Source organism: Meles meles, chromosome 18, assembly GCF_922984935.1.
Source record: "Meles meles chromosome 18, mMelMel3.1 paternal haplotype, whole genome shotgun sequence".
Lineage (NCBI taxonomy): Eukaryota > Metazoa > Chordata > Mammalia > Carnivora > Mustelidae > Meles > Meles meles.
The window spans coordinates 58,600,556-58,626,453 of NC_060083.1; the positions used below are offsets into that span (position 1 = coordinate 58,600,556).

General features: G+C 43.7%; 1 protein-coding gene across 1 annotated transcript; it reads right to left on the reverse strand.

Moving 5' to 3' along the window:
• Nucleotides 1-3,774: 3,774 nt before the first annotated feature.
• Nucleotides 3,775-17,568, reverse strand: SUMO2 (small ubiquitin like modifier 2). The gene is made up of 4 exons (XM_045986313.1): nucleotides 17,404-17,568; nucleotides 15,673-15,804; nucleotides 7,771-7,842; nucleotides 3,775-4,430 (listed from the first exon to the last, which is right to left on the reverse strand). Exons 1-4 carry the CDS (start codon nucleotides 17,422-17,424, stop codon nucleotides 4,368-4,370), a joined length of 288 nt encoding a protein of 95 aa, XP_045842269.1. The 5' UTR covers nucleotides 17,425-17,568; the 3' UTR covers nucleotides 3,775-4,367.
• Between the last annotated feature and the right edge of the window lie 8,330 nt (nucleotides 17,569-25,898).

The following is a 25,898-nucleotide window of genomic DNA, read 5'->3' on the forward strand; positions in this document are numbered from 1 at the left end:
GTTAGTCATATTTAAAAGCAGCAGTATCTGAACTCAAAAATAACCCGAACCAGCACAGCTGGCCCTCTCCAGTACACCCTAACACCTACAAGGGCCCCAATAGGCTTCCCTCCTATCCCGGGATTCCACTTTCCACCGACCTCCTGCTGGCACAATCTCCTACAGCCCTACATACTCTGACCAAAGTCTACCATTTCTCCTCTATGCTGCTACTCGCCACCTTCCCTTCCATATCATCCCCTTTCGGGAGAATATAAACTAGGTGTTAGAATGCAAATAATGAATCATTGAACACTATGTCAAAAACTAATGATGTACTGTATGTTGGCTAATCGAATTTAAATAAATAATAAATAAACTGATCATCAGGTTACAGTAATTTCCACAAAAACATGAACAAGCAAAAAAAAAAAAAAAAAAACCAACTTGACACTCCTATTTCTGAAAAGTTGCGAATACCTTCTGTTTTGGCCTCAAGCAGTGTGGATGGATAGGAGGGGAAGAAAAATTCTCATTTCCCTGTACAGAACTGTGTTTCTTTAGTCACTACTTCCTTCTTTCAGGATATAAATATGGGGGTATTAATGTGAGAGCAGCCAGAAAGAGTTCAGTTAAATTGTTCCAACAATTAAACACAGGTTTTTTGTTTTTTTTTTAAGATTTTATTTATTTAATTGACAGAGAGAGAGATCACAAGTAGGCAGAGAGGCAGGCAGAGAGAGAGGAGGAAGCAGGCCCCCTGCGGAGCAGAGAGCCCGATGTGGGGCTCCATCCCAGGACCCTGAGATCATGACCCGAGCCCAAGGCAGCGGCTTAATCCACTGAGCCACCCAGGTTTAATCAAAATGGCATCCCATCATTTGAACCTCCCCACCAAAGGTTAAAAAAATTAAAACGCAAAGATTACTTCCAGTATTTTCAACAATTCACTTATTTTCAAAGTGTTCTTTAAAAAGCACTCCTCAGGGGCTCCTGGGTGGCTCAGTGGATTAAGCCTCTGCCTTCAGCTCATGATCTCAGAGTCCTAGGATCGAGCCCCACATCGGGCTCTCTGCTCAGCAGGGAGCCTGCTTCCCCTTCTCTCTCTGCCTGCCTCTCGGCCTACTTGTGATCTCTGTCAAATAAATAAATAAAATCTTAGGGGCACCTGGGTGGCTCAGTGGATTAAGCCGCTGCCTTCGGCTCAGGTCATGATCTCAGGGTCCTGGGATCGAGCCCCGCATCGGGCTCTCTGCTCAGCGGGGAGCCTGCTTCCCCCTCTCTCTCTGCCTGCCTCTCTGCCTACTTGTGATCTCTCTCTCTCTGTCAAATAAATAAATAAAATCTTTAAAAAAAAAAAAAAAAAAAAAAAAAATAAAATCTTAAAAAAAAAAAAAAAAAAAAGAGGGGCGCCTGGGTGGCTCAGTGGGTTAAAGCCCTCTGCCTTCGGCTCAGGTCATGATCCCAGGGTCCTGGGATCGAGCCCTGCATCGGGCTCTCTGCTCCGCAGGGAGCCTGCTTCCTCCTTTTTCTCTGCCTGCCTCTCTGCCTTCTTGTGATTTCTTTTTTCAAATAAATAAATAAAATTTAAGAAAAGAAAGAAAGAAAAGAGCGCTCCTCAGGGATGCCCGGCTGGCTCAGTTGGGAGAAGGGGCAATTCTTGATCTTGGGGCCATGAGTGCAGGCCCCACACTCGGTAGAGACTACTAAAAAAAAAAAACAAAAACAGGGGCGCCTGAGTGGCTCAGTGGGTTAAGCCTCTGCCTTCGGTTCAGGTCATGATCTCAGGGTCCTGGGATCAAGCCCCGCATCGGGCTCTCTGCTCTGCGGGGAGCCTGCTTCCTCCTCTCTCTCTCTGCCTGCCTCTCTGCCTACTTGTGATCTCTATCTGTCAAATAAATAAAATCGTTAAAAAAACAAACAAAAAAACAAAAGAAAGACAAAAAAACTAAAAAAAAAACCAAAAAACAAAAAAAAAACCTCCCTAAGTTTTTGCATAGAAAATCTGTCTTTATGGTAACAAGGTACGTGAAACAGGAACAATGAATAGTTAAGAACAGTGGTAGTGGGGCGCCTGGGTGGCTCAGCGGGTTAGGGCCTCTGCCTTCGGCTCAGGTCATGATCCCGGGGTCCTGGGATCGAGCCCCGCATCGGGCTCTCTGCTTGGCGGGGAGCCTGCTTCCTCCTCTCTATCTCTCTGCCTGCCTCTCTGCCTACTTGTGGTCTCTGTCAAATAAATGAATCTTTAAAAAAAAAAAAAAAAAAAGAACAGTGGTAGTTATACACTGACCCAACTATTAATAAGCTACAACACCATATTATCAAACAGTGCCTTTTCCATGCTTTCCCCTCTGGCTTTTAAAATTCTAACAGGTTTTCCAACTATAAAGTTTATATCCCCCCACCCAATAGGGCAAAAGCTCAGACATTAATCAGTAAATTCCTAATTAAATCAGAATACAATTCAAGACCCTTTATATAATAAAGTTCCCTGGCTTGAATTTCAATCCTAATTTTTAATTTTTAGGGCACCACCAAAGTCCACCATTCAACAGTACCTAGTGCAGCAACTCAGGAGACATGCACTTACCTGATCTAAGATTTCTTGGGTGGTAGCCTTCCCACACAGGTGCACAACACAAATTGTAAACGGAGGTTGGTAACACTATACATACAGGAAAATAAAAGTTGTTGGTTCGAGATTAACTCATACATACAGAGAGAAACAACTATGGAATAGGGGAGCCTGGTTGACTGTCAGAAAAGCATGCGATGCTTGATCCTGAGGTCATGAGTTCAAGCCCCATACAGGGTACAGAGATTACTTTAATAAAGAAAACTTTAAAAACCTACAGAACACCTGCTGTCTAGGGAAGCTCGTTCACCATAAAAATGGATGTAAAAAAAAAAACAACAAACCATACTACAACAGTGGTAGAGCGAACTAAGTGAATGACAAGGCATGAAAGCACATGGGACTGATCCCAAAAGGCCACATTGGTGAATAGGAGGGGTGGAAATTCAGTTTCTTGAGAACCAATACAGAAGAACCGAATTAACAGGCATCAGACCTGTTCTCTAGTCCTAGTTTCACAATCATCTGGCTGTGTGACAACTAACAACCCTCAGGGCCTCAGCTTCCTTATCTCTAAAACAGGGGTTGGAGTTAGGTAATCTGTCTTTCCAGCTCTAAGATTCTATTTACTGGTTCTATAGCTGTTACCCTTGCTCATACATTTGATTAAAAAACTGTGGTGCCCTGCACATTTAAGGCTCTAAGAGTGGATATATGTGGATAAATATTTACTGTCCTTCAACATCCTCACGGAACAAAGACTCTATTTTGGGTTAGGGAATATTTACTCATCAAAGGAGGCTAGCATGTTTAAGTGATTTATCAGCAGTTAGCAAACTCAGAACTTTCTCTTAGCTCCATGTACTAACCCATTCTGCCAGGTAGTGGTTACAGAAAAGAATACTTGGGAATAAATCCACATTATGACCCAATTCTTTTTTTTTTTTTTTTTTGCTAGTAAAGTTGCATATTTGGAACTGCCTAAGCTTTTTAAACAAAGAGGCTGAAACATTAGTTGCTAGTCACTTATAAACTTTGTTATTCTTGTGCTCCCTTCGGCAGCACATATACTAAAAACTTTGTTATTCTTTGTTTTGTATCAGTCTGTCAGGAATGCAATGTAGCTTTATGTCTTCCTTGAAATGTTACTTCTGGTAGGCCTACTCATTTCATGGTTTTTTCCTAAGCTTCTCAATATTCTTCAGAATAAAGAAAACAGCTCATTTTAAACAAGAAGTTTATTTAAACAACAAGACGCTTGACTTGAAGGGAAAACTATCTAGGATTCATTTCTTTTAGAGTAATTTATCCCTACTTAAAGACAGATTGCCCTACATGTAACAGCTACGTACAAAAAAGTTATAAAATTGTCCTTGGTTTTACAATGATAAATGAAAAACATTAAAATTCTCCAATCGAACAAGGTATGCAAGGATTTTTATGTTGTTCTTTTTTTTGTTAAACAGTGAGAGCAAAATAACTTACTGGAATATAAAGATAAGAGCTGACTGAGCATGCCACTAGTGGAGAGAGGGGGATTTTCACAGAAGCAGTATTTTCCCCCATCCCATCTCCATTTGATGTCGATCAAAACATACCATTGGCCATTTAGTTAAAAAAAAAATGCAATATGCTTGTGCACATACACAGTTACTTTATGTACAATAAAGGAATGGGGAAGGGGAAAATGAAAGAATAGAGAAAACTATACTGTAGTAGTCAGGATGTGGTGGAACCAAATTGCGGCTTTCTAATTGAGAATGTCTTCTTGGTCTGGAGGAAGAGTTCTGGAGTAAAGTAGCAGGTTCCCTCTTTAGTAGACACCCCCTGTCTGCTGCTGGAACACATCAATCGTATCTTCGTCCTCCATTTCCAACTGGCATAGGAGAGAAGAAAAACAAATGGAAGGCCACTGATTATCAGCTCTTAAGATTTGTAACTCTAGGACTTACGTACCCCCAAAACTGCACAAGTTGCACCCAAATCCAGTGTTCATTATTATAGACATCCTACAGCTTAATGTAGCATCAGTCTTCGGTTTAAGTTGATTTTTCACTTGGTCTTCCTTATATGAAGATTACAGAAAGCTTAGTTTTTAAGTGAAAAAGCTTGGGAGTGCCTGGGTGGCTTAGTCACTTAAGCATCTGCCTTTGGCTCAGGTCATGATCCCAGGGTCCTAGGATGGAGCCCCACATCAGGCTCCTGCTCACCAGAGTCTGCTTCTTCCTCTTCTTCTGCCCCTCCTCCCTGCTTCTGTGTGCTCTAATAAATAAATAAAATCTTAAAAAAATAAGAATTTTAAGTGAAAAAGCTGAATATGTCCATGAGTTAATTCGCCTCACTCAATAAGTAAACTTATTGAAACTTATTGAAAATAAAAATGTTATAGGGGTGCCTGGGTGGCTCAGTGGGTTAAATAAAGCCTCTGCCTTTGGTTCAGGTCATGATCTCAGGGTCCTGGAATCTAGCCCCGCATCGGGCTCTCTGCTCAGCAGGGAGCCGGCCTCCCCTTCTCTCTCTGCCTACTTGCGATCTCTGTCAAATAAATAAAATCTTTAAAAATCTATGTATATTCTAAAACTGGTAATTTGGGAAGGAAAAAAAAAAACACAAAACAAGAACCCTGGGTACCTAAAGACAAGAAACGGAATCATTTCTAACAAAGTTCAAATACACTAGAAGTAGGACCATAGCATTAAATGTTAAAATGTTAATGACTTGGGCGCCTGGGTGGCTCTGTGGATTTAGCCTCTGCCTTGGATCCCAGGGTCTTGGGATCCAGCCCCACATCAGGTTCCCTGTTCAGCAGGAAGACTGCTTCTCCCTCTCCTACTCCCCCTGCCTATATGTTCCCTCTCTCACTGTGTCTCTCTCTGTCAAATATATAAATAAAATCTTTAAAATAAAATAAAATGTTAATGACTAAGTCTCAATTCCCTCTTTTGTAAAATGAAATAGCATTCAGTTATGAGAATTAAATGAGTCGAAGAGAGTATTTAACAGAATGGTGGACACATAATTACTTTACTATTAAAACTGGTCATTAATGGGCACCTGGGTGGCTCAGTGGGTTAGAGCCTCTGCCTTCAGCTCAGGTCATGATCTCAGGGTCCTGGGATCAAGCCCCGCATCGGGCTCTCTGCTCAGCAGGGAGCCTGCTTCCACCTCTCTCTCTCTCTGCCTGCTTGTGATCTCTGTCAAATAAATAAATAAAACCTTAAAAAACAAAACAAAACTGATCATTAAGATATTCTATTTTTTTTAAAGATTTTATTTATTTGACAGCGAGAGGTCACAAGCAGGCAGAGAGGTAGGCAGAGAGAGACCGGGAAGCAGGCCCCCTGCTGAGCAGAGAGTCCAACTTGGCACTTGATCCCAGGACCCTGAGACCATGACCCGAGCTGAAGGCAAACACTTAACCCACTGAGCCATCCAGGCACCCCAAAATATTCTATTTTATATAATTCTACTACTTAATAAACATTGGGAGAATAATTCTAAAATGAATCAGTTTCATTCTACAGTAAATTCAATTTCAAATACTCAAAGGAGTTCGAGTCCACTTTCAACGTAAAATTTCATAATGCAGTTCCAAACAAATCCTCCTCACAGTTTAATATTCACAGCCAGCAATGTAGAGACCATAACTTGTTTTGGGTGGCACATGAGAGCATCAAAAGACAGCAAACGCATTCTAAACACCTGAGTTTAGTGTAAATAGGTTTTGTTTTGTTTTTAAAGATTTTATTTATTTATTTGACAGACAGATTACAAGTAGGCAGAGAGGCGGGGGGGGGGGGCCCACAGAAGCAGGCTTCCTGCTGAGCAGAGAGCCTGATGTGGGACTCCATCCCAGGATCCTGGGATCATGACCTGAGCTGAAGGCAGCGGCTTAACCGATTGAGCCACCCAGGTGCCCCTAGTGTAATAGGTTTTTATTCTTTTTAAACCATCAAAACATGTCTTCAGCCTATCTACTGAAATAAAACCCCAGGGATGTTACATTTTACAGTGAAACTTGAAATGCCTTCAAAGGATACAAGTCTTTCCTGTCTCTCACTCACCAAGAGAATCCAGCTCCTCCTTGTGGCTATCTACTATAACTGCTTCTTAGAGACTCACCACGGGAAATCACTTCAAAACATTCTTCCCTCAATTTCAACCCACACATTTCAAATTTTTAAAACACAACCAGAATAGGCTGCTTCACTCATACCATATTTCTTTCTAGTTTTTATGGACTGATAAAACATTTGAAAGTAGACGGGCTTCAATTTAAACTTCTATCAAAAATTTTTTCCCCTAAACTAAGTGTTGAGTGGAATCTCAGAGGATAAAAAGAAACAAATGTGAAGAGCTTTTGCCGCAGGAGACCACCCAGCGGGTCCCTTGCCAAGGGACATGCGAAGAGGTTAAGGGAGGGGCGCCTAGGTGCCTGTCGTTAAGTGACTGCCTTTGGCTCAAATAAAATCTTTTAAAAAATTAAAAAACATTAAAGAATCAGACAGCATCACCTTTTGCAGAAGGCTTTAGAAAGTCACCTATTATCAAAAACCCTACTGATCAAGCTAAACCATCAAGAGACTTCCAGTTAGAGCCCCCAAGGTCCCTTAAGTTCACCAGGACTGGTAAAAGAGAATTCAGCATAAGTGAAAATGCTCAGCCAACCAACCAATCACCTGTGGGGAAGCTGGAGCATGATCAAGAGCTGTGGCGACAAAAACAGCACTCTGAAGTACTGTCGCCAAACAGTGCTGGCAATGGGAAAGAATAGACTAAATCAACTAAATGACCTGTCAGCTTTACAAAATGGTAACTGGATATTTAAAAACCACTAACATTTCCTGAAGACATACTAATATTCATGATATTTTAGAGTTTTGCACTCTGGTGAGAAACTGTATTCCAATGTCTAAAAGTCTACAAATAAAAACAAGGCTGCTGGGCGTCTGGGTGGCTCAGTGGTTTAAGCCGCTGCCTTCGGCTCAGGTCATGATCTCAGAGTCCTGGGATCGAGTCCCCCATCGGGCTCTCTGCTCGGCAGGGAGCCTGCTTCCCTCTCACTCTCTCTGCCTGCCTCTCTGCCTATTTGTGATCTCTCTCTGTCATAAATAAATAAAATCTTAAAAAAAAAAATAATTAAAAAAAAAAACCAAGGCTGCTGAGCAAATCACAAAACACACTGCCTTTTCTTGTTAGCACAAAGAGATTTTTACCTGTGCAGGTGTGTCTGTTTCATTGATTGGCTGCCCATCAAATCGGAATCTGATCTGCCTCATTGACAAACCCTGCAAGAGAGTTTAAAAGCAGTTAAGAATGCAAAGAAACAGTAATAACTAAAATTATATGCATATTTAGCCATAAATATATTAAAAGAGTAACCTAAATAAATGATCATCAACATGTTCTCATTTCTATGTGGGTAAAAAGATTTGGCATGAACTGTTTGAACTTCTCAGGAAGAATGATTTTTTTTTTTTAAAGATGTTATTTATTTAATTGAGAGAGGGAACCATCTGGGGGAGGAGCAGAGGGGGAGAGCAGCAGAAACCCCGCTGAGCGGGGAGGCTGAATCTCTGGTGTTCTCCCAGATTCCAGGTTCATGACCTAAGCCAAAGGCAGACGCATAAACGACTAACCCACCTGGGCGCCCGAAAAATGATCAAAAGGTCTTTTTTAGGGGTGCCCGGATGGCTCAGTTGGTTAAGCAGCCAACTCTTGATTTTGACTCAGGTCATGACCTACTTGAGATTTTCTCTCCCTCTCCTTTTACCTGTCCCCAACTTACTCTTTCACTCTCTCAAATAAATCTTTAAAAAAAAAAAGGGTCGTTTTAAAAAAGGTGTATTATTAGAGACCACAGCTACTCCCAAGTTTGAACAGATCATAGCTTGAGTCAAACTGCATTTAAATGAGTTAGAAAAATACTGAAATTTATTTTTTTTAAAGATTTTATTTATTTATTAGACAGACAAAGATCACAAGTAGGCAAAGAGGCAGGCAGAGAGAGGAGGAAGCAGGCTCCCTGCTGAACAGAGAGCCCAATGCACGGCTTGATCCCAGGACCCTGAGACTATGACCTGAGCTAAAGGCAGAGGCTTTAACCCACTGAGCCACCCAGGCGCCCCAACATACTGAAATTTAAAGTAACATATATATGCAGAGCAACATTCTCCACTGCATAAAGAGCTCTCAAAAAGGGAGAAAAAAACCCACCCTTAATAATGAAAACTGGAAGTCACCTAAATATAACAATTAAAATTTTGCCTTAGGGCTACTTAAACTTTGGATGCCTGGGTGGCTCAGTTGGTTAAGCGACTGCCTTTGGCTCAGGTCATGATCCTAGAGGCCCAGGATCAAGTCCCACATCAGGATCCCTGCTCAGCAGGGAGTCTACTTCTCCCTCTGACCCTACCCCTTCTCATGCTCTTTCTTTCAAATAAAATCTTAAGAAAAGCTACTTAACCTTCATTTCTATCCAAGTAATTCCTATCACCAAGCAAGAGTAACCAAGCACAATGTTAGGCATGCCACAAGAATTCAACCCTTGGGTAATCAACATTTCCACCATTACTGTCCTAAAACTATCCGTAAGCATGTAAGCTTAAAAACGTGGAATACCTCAAAAGAACCACCTGCTTTTAAAATTCCTTCTTAGTACTTACCCAGATCAGCAATGATTATTTGTCAACGTCTCACTGAAAAGTAAGCTCCAGGAGGGACAAGAACCGCTGACTGTCTTGGTCATTCCTTGCACACAGTAGGTGCTAATGGATATGTTACTGATGGAATAAAACGGATGAAAAGGAGTACCTACCTTACCATGCTTCATTTTATTTAAAATAAATCAATTTAAAGTAAATCTAAAGCCTACTAAGTTAAGGAGAGGCTTTATTACAAATAGGGAATTTTAAAATTACGAGCTCAGCTTCAAGAAATTTTTGTATGTATTTAAGGAGATAAATGAGCCTAAGCATGCCCCTTCTGCAAAACAGATTCCAGTGTTTTACTAATCATTACCTACCTGACATAGGGGTGGGGAAAAGGGGAAAGGAGCAAAGCTGGCAACTGCTGCCAGACGAAGACAAGATGGGAAAATAAAGTCTCTCTGGACATATGCTGTAAATATATTAACTGGAAAAAGAGCTTATTAGGAAGCACCCTACCAAAAAATAAATAAATAAATAAATAAATAAATAAATAAATATCACTCCTCTATCATCCTCATATCACAAACTGTAACTATTGTTTGTGTAACTATTGTTACACAAATCCCTGCTTCAACTAAACTGAGTTCCTAGGACTAGAATATTGAAACAAAGTGCTCAATACTTATTTGACTCCTGTATTCCTTTATTAAACATGGATTCATTAAGTCTGTCTTTAAAGCTAGCCCTAACATCAAGATCCTATTACCTACCTTGAAAACTCTAACCTGTGACACATACCACTTTCAGACTAGCCTTTGTCTTGAAGAATGCGATTCCCAGACCAGATAGGGGACACAACCTTAATTCATTCCTCATGACATCCAAATTTAATCTGTGATTATGCCAAGCAACCATGAATTAAATGCCAAGCCATTAACTACTAATTACACATTTGCAAACACTCCATTGAAGATCCATTGCTTTAACAAAATACCAAGCCATATGCTGGTTTCTTCCTCTACTATGTCCACTAGTAAGGTCCTAATGTCAATGGCATGGCCATTCAAAACAAGAAAGGGGAAAAAACACGAGGCCAGAACAGGCATCATATTCCTTTATTACCACCTGTTAGCATGCTTTTCCTTATCAATAAAATGTTTTATTTTGCTACAGACCAACAGTCTAAAATTCAGGAGACCTGCCTTTCAGATTCCATAAACCATGTAAATTCAAACAATGAATTTGGAAACCAGTATTTGGGTTCCACTTCTGAGTAAATCTTACCTCTGAGCTTTACCTTCAGAGTTGTGCCACAGAAGAGCTGCGTAGGGTATCTCTTTGGATCCCTACTTCTTCATTTCACAAAAACGACTAAAGGACTAAACCAATGAATCAGTCTGGGCTCTCTAAAGCCACTTAACCTTCCATGAAATGATTTGTTATAGTAAATGCACAGTAGAATGGAACAGTATGCCCTCAGCCAAAGCTACAGAGCTGACAAAGTGGGCAAACTCAATTCTACATGTGAATAGAAAATTTATTAACAATCCAACTTCTGGAGGCAGCTTAAATGTTCGCTATCATTTTATAAGCATTTTCTGAACACACTCATATATACGTCAAGTACTGGTTTAAGTTCTAGAAAAAATAGTGAACAACAAGGCCCCATGCTCATGTAGCTTACATTTTAATGGAGAGGCAAATACAGTGATCAAGGCAAAGAAACAAAAACAGTGAGAGGACCGAGTGATGGGAGCAGAAGCACTGTGAATTAATCAGAAAAGTCCCCGAAGATAGTAATCAACCAGGAGTGGAATAAAATGGCTAAGAGCTCAGCACTATCCAAGAAAAATCTTATTATGTGAGCTACATGTCATTTTAATTTTTCTAATTGCTACATTAAAATCAGGTAAAATTTTAATGTTTTAAATCAATGTGTTAAAAATCCTTTTAACATGTAATTGACATTTGAAAAATTAAGATACTTTACTTTTCCCACTATGAGCTTTCAAAATCTGGCACATACTGTACACTTTCCAGCACATATTCATTCGGACTAGCCATGTTTCAGGAGACGAGCAGTCACACATGGCTTGTTAGCTACTGTTCTGAACAGCACAGGTTTAAAAAGAGAACAGAATTTGTTGATGGATTTTATAGGAGTTATAAAGCATCATCAAGGATGATCCCAAGGTTTTGACCTCCCAACTAGATATGACATAGTGCTATTTACTGAGTGGGGACACCTGAGAAAAAGATTTCTGTGAGTACAATCAAGAGTCTTTTAATAAATAAATAAAATCTTTAAAAAAGGGGGGGGCGCCTGGGTGGCTCAGTGGGTTAAAGCCTCTGCCTTTGGCTCAGGTCATGATCCCAGGGTCCTGGGATGGAGCCCCCACATCACATCAGGCTTTCTGTTCAGCAGGAAGCCTGCTTCCCTTCCTCCCTCTCTGCCTGCCTCTCTGCCTACTTGTGATCTGTCAAATAAATAAAATCTTAAAAAAAAAAAAAAAAAAAAAAGTCTTTTGCACATGCACTTTTGAGATGCCTATCAGACATCTACTGGAACTCCTCCAAAGATCCGATGCCAACTGAGTTCATTAAAAAATAAATATGAGGGGCGCCTGGGTGGCTCAGTGGTTTAGTTAAAGCCTCTGCCTTCAGCTCAGATCATGATCCCAGGGTCCTGGGATCCAGCCCCGCATCGGGCTCTCTGCTCAGCAGGGAGCCTGCTTCCTCCTCTCTCTGGCTGCCTGCCTCTCCGCCTACTTGTAATTTCTGTCTTTCAAATAAATAAAATCTTTAAAAAAAAAAAAAGAAAAGAAATATGAGCATTCAATTAATCTTGATAGGAAATCCTTAGTCAAGAATCCTCAACTGTCCAAAACAAAACAACAACAAAACCCTTTAGCTATGCAAATTAAGTTGACTAAATATTCTAGACTTTTGAGAGGCTATACCTACACTTAAAAGAAAATTGGGGGCGGGGGGGGGGGGGCGCCTGGGTGGCTAAGTGGGTTAATCCTCTTCCTTCAGCTCAGGTCATGATCTCAGGGTCCTGGGATGGAGCCCCGCATCAGGCTCTCTGCTAGGCAGGAAGCTTGCTTCCCTCTCTCTCTGCCTGCTGTTCTGCTTGTGATATCTGTCTCAAATAAATTTTTAATATATATATATAAAAAATAATAATAAAAAGGAACTAATCTTTCCAAGTCTTCCTGAATCTTATCTTCAAATTATACTTGCATTCCAAGGGATATGCAGTAGAATTATATATATATATATATATATATATATTTTTTTTTTTAAGATTTTGTTTATTTGACACAGAGAGGTCACAAGTAGGCAGAGAGACAGGCAGAGAGAGAGGAAGGGAAGCAGGCTCCATGCTGAGCAGAGAGCCTGATGTGGGGCTTGATCCCAGGACCCTGGGATCATGACCTGAGCCGAAGGCAGAGGCTTTAACCCACTGAGCCACCCAGGCGCCCTATATATATATTTTTTTTAAAGATTTTATTTATTTATTTGACAGAGAGATCACAAGTAGACAGAGAGGCAGGCAGAGAGAGAGAGAGGGAAGCAGGCTCCCTGCTGAGCAGAGAGCCCGACGTGGGACTGGATCCCAGGACCCTGAGATCATGACCTGAGCCGAAGGCAGCCGCTTAACCCACCGAGCCACCCAGGCGCCCCTAGAATTATATTTTTAATGGATTACTAATGCTTCTTTTCCCCTAGTGCAAATTAAGAGTGGCCCCAAGTTTAGTCAACTTCAACCTGAGAAAATTCAAGAAAAACTTTATTTACATGAGTAATATACTGAATTTTAACATACCAGGAAAACTACCTAATCCTTCACTGACCCACCAACTCAATCCTACAGAACAATTTTATGTATTTTTTTAATTTTTTAATAAAGATTTCATTTATTTGACAGAGAGAGTTAGAGAGGGAACACAAACAAGGGGAGTAGGAGACGAGAAGCAGGATTCCCGCGGAGCATAAGTCCAATATGGGACTCGATCCCAGGACCCTGGATCATGACCTGAGCCGAAGGCAGACGCTCAACCAACTGAGCCACCCAGGTGCTTATAAAAACAATCTCCATATGGGATGTACTATGTGTCTTTGTTTTTCTGGTGCACAGTGTAATGCCCCACCACATGGTAGGCATCTGATAAGTATCAGATAAGTAAAAAGTTCCTTTGGGGCCCCTACAGGAAATAAAGTCTTAAATATGAACATTTTAGGATTAATAGAGGTTATCAATAGATAGTAAAATGGTAATGGTTAAACTAGGTGGTAAGCATATGGGTATTCAATGTAAAGTTTTTTCAACTTTGCTCGACATTTGAGTTTCCATATTAAGTTTTGAAAAGTAGGACCTTTTAAAAAATGTGTGACGATTTAAAATCTAAATTTTAGTAAGAAGATATGCAGAAAACTTTGCTGAAAACCACTAAATCTGGGGTGCCTGGGTGGCTCAGTGGGTTAAGCCGCTGCCTTCGGCTCAGGTCATGATCTCAGGGTCCTGGGATCGAGCCCCGCATCGGGCTCTCTGCTCCGCGGGGAGCCTGCTTCCCCCTCTCTCTCTGCCTCCTGCTCTACTTGTGATCTCTCTCTCTCTCTGTGTCAAATAAATAAATAAAATATTAAAAAAAAAACCCACTAAATCTAAACATGAGTTTCTACTTTGTAAGAAGTGTATTATGTGAAAGTTCTGCAAGATGATTTCCTTTTAAAATTCCCCTGTAACCTGAAGGGGCACTAGTGTTCAAATATGGAAAATGCTAGAGCAAAAATTCTTTAGCACAAGTAGGAAGTACATATTTATTTGTTTAAAGGAATTTTACCAAAATTCTTCAAATAAGATACACTGAAAATCATTATCTTTTTTTTTTTTTTTTTCTTTAGAGAGAGACAGAGAGAGAAAGATCACAAGTAGGCAGAGAGGTAGCCAGAGGCAGAGGGAGAAGCAGGCTCCCTGCCGAGCAAGGAGCAGATATGGGACTCGATCCCGGGATGCTAGGATCATGACCTGAGCCGAAGGCAGCCGCTTAACCAACTGAGCCACCCAGGCGTCCCTGAAAATCATTATCTTTTAAGGAACTGTAGGATTAGTTTACATATGAAGCTAAAAGAACCCAGAAACACAGTGTTCTATTACAAATAAATTATGCGTAAAATAAAGCTTCAATCGCAAAATGAAGTTTATCTCCAGTTTCCTCCAAATGGCCTTAGAGCTCATGCAGGAGTCCAACAAGTATCAGCTCAAACTCAATCTCCCAACTTCCACAGTCGTTGCTGTTTTTCAACTTCTACAGGTTTAAGTCTTACTCTATTTTGAGCCTATTTTTAAGGCAATTTGCATCGCAGACAACTTGTTTTAGTCTAAAAGAATGCCTTTCCCAACTTTAATGGTATGCATTCAGAGTTGAATTTAAAAAAAAAAACAAAACAAAAAAAAACAAAACAAAACAAACCTTCTACCAGGTTATTATTAACTGATAAAGGTATCAGAGTTTTTGTTAGACTTGCAAAAGTCATCTTTAAAGTCACCTCTTAAAAAAAAATAAAAAAAATAAAAAAAATAAAGTCACCTCTTTATTGTTACAGATTCAACCTCACAAAGGGAAGCTTCTTTGTCTTAAACCCTGCATTCACCTCCCAGCATCTATTCATCTCTACTTCCTCTTCTTGCTGTCCATTTACTAATTTCTGAGTAAAACGCAAATGTCCCTATAACATAGGAATGTTTTCACCTGACTCAGGAGGTTAAATTTCTTGACCTCTACCATTATCTTAGAAAATACTACAATTTTACATGCTTCAGGAAAATTGCAATGTTGTTAAACTCACAATTTAAATTTCCAAATTGGTTTAAATGCTCAAAGTAAACTGTTCTGACAGGACACAAATTTTAAATGGATTAAAAAAATTAAAAAAGAGGGGCGCCTGGATGGCTCAGTGGGTTAAAGCCTCTGCCTTCAGCTCAGGTCATGATCCCAGGGTCCTGGGATCGAGCCCCACATTGGGCTCTCTGCTCAGCAGGGAGCCTGCTTACTCCTCTCTCTCTGCCTGCCTCTCTGCCTACTTGTGATCTCTGTCAAATAAATAAATAAAATCTTTAAAAAAAAAAAATTAAAAAAGAGCCTGAGATGAAATTTTATCAAGTTCATTCTTATTCTCTTATTAAAGTAGAATCAAGTCCCCTGGGGAACAAATTGCATGTTGTAACTATAATTTGATGAATTCTGGCATAGGACCAGAATAATACAGAATATTAACCAAACCATCCTAAGGGTTTTCATGAAGCATCAACATACCAAGTGTAGGACAGAACTGATATGTCAAGTATATAAATGCATTCATTCAACCAAAGATGATTATATTATGCTAGTCTAGTTTCTATTCTCAAGAAAATTAAGTTTTTCTTAAAAAGTTTTATTGGAAGTGCATATGTCAGTTCCTCACCTGTCGTTCACAATAGGCTTTCATTAGTTTACTAAGTGGTGTATGCCTCTTAATCTTAAACTGCACCACAGAACCATCCTGCCCCGCCACCTTCAAATTAATATGATCGTTGTTCTCAGTCTTGACTCCTTCCTGTTGAAAGAAAAATAAAAGTATAATTTGGAAAATGTGAAAAACAAACACCTTTTAAAGTAGCAGCAGCCCAACTTGCTTCAGAAATCAACAGGTTTCTCATTCTGTATGATAAAAGAGTATACAGCTGTTTTCAGCCGCTGAAATCAATCTGAAAGATGGAAAATCCTGGAGCAACGATATTAAATAGCTGTCACAGAAACAGAAAAGCAGACTGCACGCAATACCGTCAGCGATAACCATCGATTTTTAAAGATGGGTCCCCCTTAATGCACTGAAAGGTACCCCGTATCTGAATTTTCTAAAATGGCCTATTTTATCCCCCCAAAATATGTCATTTCCCTTAAAAAGATTAAACATAACTATCTTTTCTCTTTATAAAATACAGAACGCACGGATAAAAATCTAGACCTCGCAACTGAAAACTCATTACAAGTGTCTTGTTAAAAAGTTACTAAACTCAGTTTAATAACATATCTCAGCTACATTAAAAAAAAACCTAAGTGAGGAATATCCCCCGATTCTCTCTGAAGCAGCGGTAATAACTGAGAACCACTATTCCTGTTCGCCCCTATTCGCAGCCTCACTTTTGTTTATTTTCAGTTAAGGGCTCTTATTCTCCCCTCCCCTTTGTTGTCATGGGTCAAATGCCGTTTTCTTCCAAGTCTTCCTCGTAGATTTCCACCCAACCTGAAGTTCGCCAAAATCAAGGGCTGATGGGATTCTGTAGCCCCCAAGTCACTTCAGAAAAGAAGGGGTAGAGGGTGTCACAGAACAAACCCTACCGAAGTCCCGTGTGCCAGGAAGAAGTGTGAGCCTCAGTCCTCACGGGAAGAGCCTCCCGGTGCCTCAAAACCCGCGTTAAAAAGTTCAGCCCGACCAAGTCTTTCTGCTCTCCCCTCTGCCTGCAACTTCTCGAAACCTCATGGTCTCGGCAGGTTGGGGTGATCTGGCACCAACGGAAAAGCCCCTGCCCAGCCCCCTGGGGACCCCGAAGCCGGGAAAGTGGGAAATACTCCCCGGGAATCCCGGAACCCCCGACCCCTCATGACGGCCCGATGGGGAACCCATCGGCAGCCCATTGATTCTCCTCGAGCCCTCGCCAGGCCAGCGCGGCGCGGGGCAGGGGTCGCCAGATGCCCGCAGCCCCCTATCCCTGAAGGGAAAGCCCGGAGCAGAGGGAACTCCCCGCCACCGCGGAGGCGGCAACACCCGTCGCGGCTCCGCGCGGGGTCCGCGGAGGGTGGGGACACCGCGCGCCCTAACGCCCCTCCGCACGCGCGCCCGGCCGGCCGGGCCCGAGGAGCTCCGCTCGCGGCCGGTGGGGCCGCGGGCGTCCGCGATCCGCCCGCCCTACTCGCGCCCGGCGCGCACTCCGAGGCTGCCGGGGGCGGGGGAGGGCGGCGGGGCCTCCTCCGGCGCGGGAGGGAGGAAGAGGGGAGGGAGGAAAATGGCGCGGAGCGCCCGGGCCTGAGCCGCGGCCGGCCCCGTGGGGGGCCCAGGAAGGCGCGGGGAGCCCGCGGCGGGCTCAGGCCGGACCCCGGCCCGCGCCGTGACCCCGACCGCGCCGGGAGCCGAGGGAGCCGGCGCCGAGCTCACCTTGGGCTTTTCGTCGGCCATGGCTAGCGCCGGAGTCTCCTCAGCTGCCGCTTCACAAAAGAGGTACCAGGTCCGCACCGAACGAGCACACAAGCAGCACCAGGAGCGGCAGAAGAAGGAGGCGGCAGCGGTGGAGGAGGGAGAGGGCGCGCGCACGTCGTGCGCTCCCTCCCCCCACCCTGCGTGCGCGAGCACGAGCCGCCGGGGCTTCTCATTGGTTGCCGCCTCGCGGGAGCGCGCAACGCTTACATAACCACCCCCACCCCCCGCCTCGCACCGCCCCGGCCTGGGCCCGGCGCCCGCCAGGCCGGCGGGAAGAGGCGCGGACACGCGCACCCGGCCCGCCGCGGGGGCGCGCCTGGCTCTGGGCGGGGCTGTATTGTCCTCCTTCTGTGGTGGAGCTTAATCAAAATGGCTTCCAGCTGGTCCTCGGTGGGGACGAGGAGGCTTGAGGCCTAGACCTGAGACTCAGGCTGGGGAAGGCAGACTGACTAGAGGAGGAAGGGGGAGCCTAAGTCAAAGCCTTAGCATGAGGTTCTGGGGAAAAAACCCTCTTGTTGGTGGCCCAAATGCAGTTTTCTACATGGTTGGAGGAACATCACACTCACTCAGCCTCTCATCCTTTGAATTTTAAAGCTTCACCTCAACGCGCTTCCCACCGGGCTCTTGCTTCAGTGCGGTGCCTACTCCTTTCTTGCTGGTAAATCCGTACTGTGCTAGCTGAGAAAAAATGTTCATCCTACAAACTCCTTACTCATGGCCTGGGTCCCAACCTCCAAGAGGAAACAGGATCCCTGACAGTGAACCACCCAATATCGAGCTTCCAGACCAATCGGTCAGGTTAAAAAATAGAAGTAGGTCCTTCCTGTCTTAGGAGCAGTGGATTCCTTCCGCTACTCTAGGTAGGTTTTATTATTCCCTTCATCTTTATGCTTTCTTCCACTCCTCCCTTAGCATAGAAAAAGCCTCTCTCGATTCTGTTTCCTTCTTAAGTTACCAACATATCTCGCTCCATTCTTGGCCAAACATCTTGAAAAACTGTCCATGCCAGCTGCCTCCACTCCCTCACCTCCCACTCACTCCTCAATCCACTGCAGCCTGGTGCTGTCCCTGGAGCTCCCCTAGAACTGCTCTCTGCAAGGTCACCACAGACTTCTCTGCGGAATCCAGTGTGCTTCCCCAATCCTCACTCCTCGGAATCCCCTCCCCGTGACTTTGGGCTGTTGATTCCGGCCTGTCCTTGATCCCTTTGCAATTCTTTTCTTACTCAGGCCTTCCCTTGAATGTTCCATGCGTTGCGTTTTAGATCCTTTTCTCTTACCATTCTATTCCCTCTCCTGGGATGATTTCCCCCATCTATCACCACCTATTAGCTAAGGCTTCTCAAATATGTGTTTCTAAACTAGGTGTTGCTCTGAGCTTCCAACCCATAAATCCAACCTACCTGCAAACATCTCCACCTGGATGTCCCAGAGGCGCGTCAAAGTCTGCAAATCTCAACTAAAATTCCTCACTTCACCTTCTGGGAACCCACTGCCTTTTTCCTTTGAGTTCTTGGTTCACTGAATGGCACACCATTACAACTGTTGCTCCTCCAGGCTGGAGAGCCAGGGGGCTTCCTTGACTTCTTGCTCTTCTTCACCCCCTCGCCTCCCCACGCAATGGATCTCAGAGTCCAGTCTATTCCACCTTCTAAATACCTACCAAATCTAGCTGCTTCTCTTCAGTCTCTGTCTGGTCTCCGAGCCAGTCTGCATTTGCTGGACTTCCAGCTGATCCTCCATAGGGAAGAGGAGGCTTAAGGCCCTACGTGAAAGACAGGCCAAGGAAGGCCGATTAATCAGGGCAGGCGGGGGAAGCCTGAATTCAAGTCAGCTTACCCCGAGACCACTGCAATAGCCTCCTGTTTTGTAATTGTTTTTGTAAGGTAAGTCCCTCTTGTGCCTGTGTATTCGAGTGGCTCAGAATCATCTGAGGTACCATTTTTTGTTTGTTTTGTTTTGTTTTGTTTTAAGCAAGCTCTACTCCCAACATGGGACTCGAACTCACCTCCTGTAGATGGAAAAAGTTGCATGCTCTACCAACTGAGGCAGATGGGTGCCCCTAGAGTACCAGTTTAAATGCATATTCGTAGGAAAATAAATGCATATTCTTGGGCAGTGTGGCTCTGGAATCCCCCATTTTTTTTTATTTAAAGATTTTATTTATGGGGCACCTGGGTGGCTCAGTGGATTAAGCCGCTGCCTTCGGCTCAGGTCATGATCTCAGGGTCCTGGGATCGAGCCCCGCATCGGGCTCTCTGCTCTGTAGGGAGCCTGGTTCCTCCTCTCTCTCTGCCTGCCTCTCTGCCTACTTGTGATCTCTCTCTGTCAAATAAATAAAATAAAATCTTTAAAAAAAAAAGATTTTATTTATTTATTCATGAAATACAGAGAGAGAGAGAGGAATAGAGATGTGGGACTCAATCCCAGGACCCTGGGATCATAACCTGAGCTGAAGGCAGTTATTTAAACAACTGAGCCACCTAGGTACCCTAGAATCCCCCCTTTTTTTTAGTATTTTATTTATTTGACAGAGAGAAACCACAAGTAGGCAGAGAGGCAGGCAGAGAGAGAGGAGGAAGCAGGCTCCCTGCGGAGCAGAGAGCCCGATGTGGGGCTCGATCCCAGGACCCTGGGATCATGACCCGAGCCCAAGGCAGAGGCTTTAACCCACTGAGCCACCCAGGCGCCCCTAGAATCCCCCCTTTTTAATAAACTTCCTTGATGATTCTTTTTTGTCCCCCCTGATGATTCTTACACACACTGGTCTGAGAACCACAAACCATTCTTTTTTTTTTTTTTTTAAGATTTTATTTATTTATTTGACAGAGAGAGAAATCACAAGTAGGCAGAGAGGCAGGCAGAGAGAGAGAGAGAGAGGGGGAAGCAGGCTCCCTGCCGCGCAGAGAGCCCGATGCAGGGCTCGATCCCAGGACCCCGGGACCATGACCTGAGCCGAAGGCAGAGGCTTTAACCCACTGAGCCACCCAGGCGCCCCGCACAAACCATTCTAAAGTAAAAACAAACAAAAAAAAGTTTTTGCCACTCCTTGGTTCAGTGGCAGTCCTCTGCCTTGAAGGGTAAAGTCCAAAATTCCTATAAGGCCTACAGAGCCCTTTGAGAGTTAATCCAGGCTAAACATTCTGGCTCTTTCTCATCATTTCCTCCTGGAAGTCTCTGCTTCAGTCATGTTCAATTACTTGGGGTTCCTGAATGTGCCAGCTCTCTATCAACTCTAAGCTTTTGTCCATTGTAGGTACTCAAAGATTCAGTGAATGAGTAAATAGATTGAAGCTATCGCTATGTGTAAGGTCATATGCTAGGCATTGGGCAAAGTCCCCGACTCAAAGTAACTTATAATCAGGTCAGGGGTGGGTAGGAAATACACAAGAAGTGAAAGGGGAAGAGAACCAACTTCTGGGCATCAGGCACTGAGTGGGGCTTTACTAATATTAGCTCATTTTCTCCTTACACAAACCCTTCCAAGTAGGTGTAGTATTTATTTGCTCCTGAGGGTCAAAGGAGTTAAATAACTTGCCCAATATCACACAGCTGGCAAGTAGTGTTGATTGAGGTTCTGCTGTATGCCAAGGAATGAACAAGCTGGGTGCTATGCCAGGTACTACCGAGAAAGAGAGAAGCTCCCCTTGCTCTCCTGTACCTAGGTCTTCTGTTGCCATCACATACCTTCCCAGCCTGATAAGACTGGAGAACCATCAAAAAGGAATATGTCGGGGCACCTGGGCGGCTCAGTGTGTTGGGCCGCTGCCTTCAGCTCGGGTCATGATCCCAGGACCCTGGGATCGAGCCCCACATCCGGCTTTCTACTCGGCAGGGAGTTTCCCCCTCTCTCTCTGCCTGCCTCTTGCCTACTTGTGATCTCTGTCTGCCAAATAAATAAATAAAATCTTAAAAAAAAAAAAAAGGAATATGTCCTGTTAAACTTACCCTGGTTTCGTATATGTGGGCCTCCAATAATCAAGTGGTTGTTTAGTCATTAGCTTTTAGGCGACAGGTGTGTCTTACAATATCCTTCCTCTCCAAAGTTATGCTAAGTTACAAAATTACCTTCAGGCAAAGGAGGAACTCCTACTAAAAGTAGTTAACATATTCAAATGTGTGAGCAATATATATTCCAATGGCAGGGGCACTTGGGTGGCTCAGTTGTTAAGCCTCTGCTTTCAGCTCAGGTCATGATCCCAGGATTCTGGGATTGAACCCTACATCAGGGTCCCTGCTCAGCAGAGTCCGCTTCTTCCTCTCCTACTCCCACTGCTTGTGTGCTCTCTCTCTCTCCCTCTTTCCCTCCCTCCCAAATAAATAAAATCTTAAAAAAAAAAAAGAAAAAATATAATACATTCCAATGGCAGACTGGAATTCTATGAGCTGAACCTAGGGGGTCTATTAAAGTTGTATACGAGAATCTCTTTCCAATTTCCAAAGGGCGAAAATGTGAAAAGATAGAAATTTCCCAACATAAGCTTGTCCCTCCATCATTTTTTTTTAAAGATTTTAGTTATTTATTTGACAGAGAGAGAAGAGATAGTGAGAGAGGAAACACAAGCAAGGGGAATGGGAGAAGGAGAAGCAGGCTTCCCATGGAGCAGGGAGCCTGATGCAGGGATTGATCCCACGACCCTGGGATTATACCCTGAACCAAAGGCAGACATTTAAGGACTGAGCCACCCAGGCACGCACCCCCCACCATCATTTTTTTTTTCCCACCATCATTTTTTTTTTAAAGATTTTTATTTATTTCTTTGACAGAGAGAGAGATCACAAGCAGGCAGAGAGAGAGGAGGAAGCAGGCTCCCCGCCGAGCAGCGAGCCCGATGCGGGGCTCGATTCCAGGACCCTGAGATCATGACCTGAGCCGAAGGCAGCGGCTTAATCCACTGAGCCACCCAGGCGCCCCTCCCACCATCATTTTTATAGGGGAGGGAAAGGGGGTGGCTGTGTACTGGAAGAGGGTGCTTTAGAGTAAAAAAGTAGAAGGGGTAGCAGATACAGAAAAGAACAATGGCAGATTTTCTTTTTTTTTTTTCCCCCAAAGATTGATTGATTGATTTGATAGAGATCACAAGTAGGCAGAGAGGCGGTCAGGGGGTGGGGGGTGGGCGGAGTAGGCTCCCTACCCAGCAGAGAGCCTGATACAGGGCTCAATCCCAGGCCCCGGAGATCAGGACCTGAGCCAAAGGCAGAGGCTTAACCCACTGAACCACCCAGGCACCGCCAATGGCAGATTTTCATCGTGTGATTATCTGGGGATTCTGTGCTAACCCCTTGATCCCCACCAAACCTCTATTATTGTCCCCATTTTATAGAAGAAGAAAATGAGACATAGAGAGGTTGGCCAACTTGGTCACCCAGCTTGGCATGGCAGAGCCAGAATCCTATGGAACGTGGGCTTTCCAACTCAGAGCCTAGTGCTTAGTTCCTGTGGAACCACATATAGATCCCTGTGCAAGGAAGAGAAAAAACAGGCAGAAAAAAAAAATCCTAGAATAGTCCAGGAGCACCAGTTGAGTTGTTTTGACTTAAATTTTTGTTTGGTATTCTCTCGGCAGAATGAAAGTTCCACGACAGCAGAGACCTGTCCGTCTCGTTTGTAGATTTATCCCCAACACCTTGCGTAGTTCTTGGATTCTGAAGGATGAGAGAAGTGGTAAGTGAGGAGAGGAGCTGTGTGGTGAGTGTTTTCACCATTAGGGGTTGAGTAGGAACTTGGGCAAAGAAAGGCCTCATTCCTCTAGAAATCTAATTAAATATCAATAATTGGTGTCAGAAGGTAAGTAAGGGTAGGGTAAACCTGCCAGAAGGTACTTCTCAGGGCCAGCTGCCAAAGGAAAAACAATATTCCTGGGGCGCCTGGGTGGCTCAGTGGGTTAAGCCGCTGCCTTCAGCTCAGGTCATGATCTCAGGTCCTGGGATCGAGTCCCGCATCGGGCTCTCTGCTCGGCAGGGAGCCTGCTTCCCTCTCTCTCTGCCTGCCTCTCTATCTACCTGTGATCTCTCTCTGTCAAATAAATAAATAAAATCTTTAAAAAAAATATTCCTACAAGCAGTAGGAAAACAAGAATCACAGAGTCTTATTTAGAGCTTTAAGTCTTTGCCAAAAACCCCAAGAAACACATAACTGAATTTATGACACAGATAACTAAAGCGTGTAGTTTATAACCTCAAATTTCCTTCCCATTCTAACAAAGGTTAGTTGAGTCCTTGAGCTATGTGTGTGAACACTGTAAGAACACTGAATACTGAATGCCTAAATACTGCAGGAAATCTGGAGGCAGAACGGTGATATTATAGAAAACTTCCAGCTTTCTATCTTTGCGTCATGGCAAAGATGGGACTCAAGATAGTGCCAACAGCCAAAGCCAAGAACCTGCTATATTGCACTTTCAATGTGTCGGCTGGGGTATAACTGTAGGGAAATATTGTCCCACATCACAATACCATACATCACTATGTAGTAATATACATAGAGCACACACATAACTTAGAGGATGGCCCTGTAGGGACCTTTTTGAAGGCAGGTATCATTGCTATTCATCTTCGTAGTCTCGGCAGGTAACAAAGTCCTGAGACCCAGTGATCGATAAATATTTACTGACAGAGCAATACTTAGATAGTACTTGTCATGAGAATACCAAAAGTGCCTACGGTGGGTTTCCTGAATGCAGCTTCTACACTGTTAATGACAATTTCTTCTAGCCCAGTAATGCTCCAGTCCTTCTTCTCTGTCCATTTCCGGACTCTAACAGGGCCCAGTGACTCAAAGCTGTTTGCTCCATCCGCATCGGACTCCTTGCTCTGCGGGAAGCCTGCTTCTCTTTCTCCCACTCCCCCTACTCGTGTTCCCTCTCTCGCTATGTCTCTCTCTCTCAGATCAATAAATAAAATGTTTAAAATATATATATCCATACTCTACAAGCTCCTGTTTGTGAGTGATTCCTCTCACCCCGCTGTGGAGAAGATAGCTGGGAGAATGGTTCTCGAGTAGTGGTCCCTTGGGCAACAACATCACCTCTACTTGTGAGTTGGGTAGAAGGGCAAATCCCTGGGTGGTACCCTAGACCTTCCAGATAAGAAGCTCTGTTGATAGAGTCCATGAGCCAGTGGTTTAATAAGCACTCTAGATCATTCTGAAGCTCCCTGAAATTTGAGAGCCACAGGACTGAACAGCTTTTACTCCTTCAGCAGTGACTTTGTCACGTTTATAATTTTATTTCTCAACTTGAAGTCTTACATGGGGCTGTAAAGCAAGTTCTCGCAAATAAGGCCTTATTTGTGTACGTGCGCATATGTATGTTTCAATATACGTATATATGTATGTGTTTAAAACGTTTACCAGGAAATTACTTTTAATTCTGTAGTTTTGTTTTGTTTTGTTTTTTAAAGATTTTATTTATTTATTTGACAGAGAGAGAGATCATAAGTAGGCAGAGAGGCAGGCAGAGAGAGTGAGAGGGAAGCAGGCTCCCTGCAGAGCAGAGAGCTGGATGCGGGACTCCATCCAGGACCCCGAGATCATGACCTGAGCCGAAGGCAGCGGCTTAAACCACTGAGCCACCCAGGCGCCCCCTAATTCTGTAGTTTTGTAATTAAAAAAAAATTTTACAGCTTTTTTATTTCTTTGATGGAGGGAGAGAGCTTTCGCATAAGAAGGGGGAGCAGCAGAGGAAAAGAGAGAAGCAGGATCTCCATTGGGCAGGGAACACGACATGGGGCTCGATTCCTGGACCCTGGGATCATGACCCAAGAGAGCCGAAGGCCTACACTTAACCGACTGCGCCACACAGGCGCCCCTGTTTTTTTAAGTAGGGTCCACGCCTAGTGCAGAGCCCAATGTGGGGCTTGAACTCACACCCCTGAGATTAAGACCTGGTCTGAAATCAAGAGTCAGATGCCCAAATGACAGTCATTCAGGTGTTCCAGGGAATTATTTTTATTTTTATTTTTTGTTAAAGATTTTATTTATTTATTTGACAGAGAGGGACACAGCGGCAGGGAACACAAGCAGAGGGAGTGGGAGTGGGAGAAGCAGCCTTCCCACTGAGCAGGGAGCCGGATGTGGGGCTGGATCCCAGGACCCTGGGATCATGACCTGAGCCAAAGGCAGACACTGAGCCACCCAGGCACTCCTTTACTTTTATTTTAAAAGATTTTATTTATTTGTCGGGGGGCAATGAACACAGGACCAGGGGGTGGCAGGCACAGGGAGAAGCAGGCTCCCCGCTGAGCAAGAAGCCTGATGTGGGAATTGATTCCAGGACCCTGGGTTCATGACCAGAGCCAAATACAGTCGCTTAACCAACTGAGCTACCTAGGCAGCGCTGAAAGAGGACTTTTTCTTTCTTTCTTTCTTTTTTTAAGTTTTTAATTTCAGTTAGTTAACATAAAGTGTGATATTAGTTCCATGTGCATTACATAGTAATTACAAGTTCATAAAAG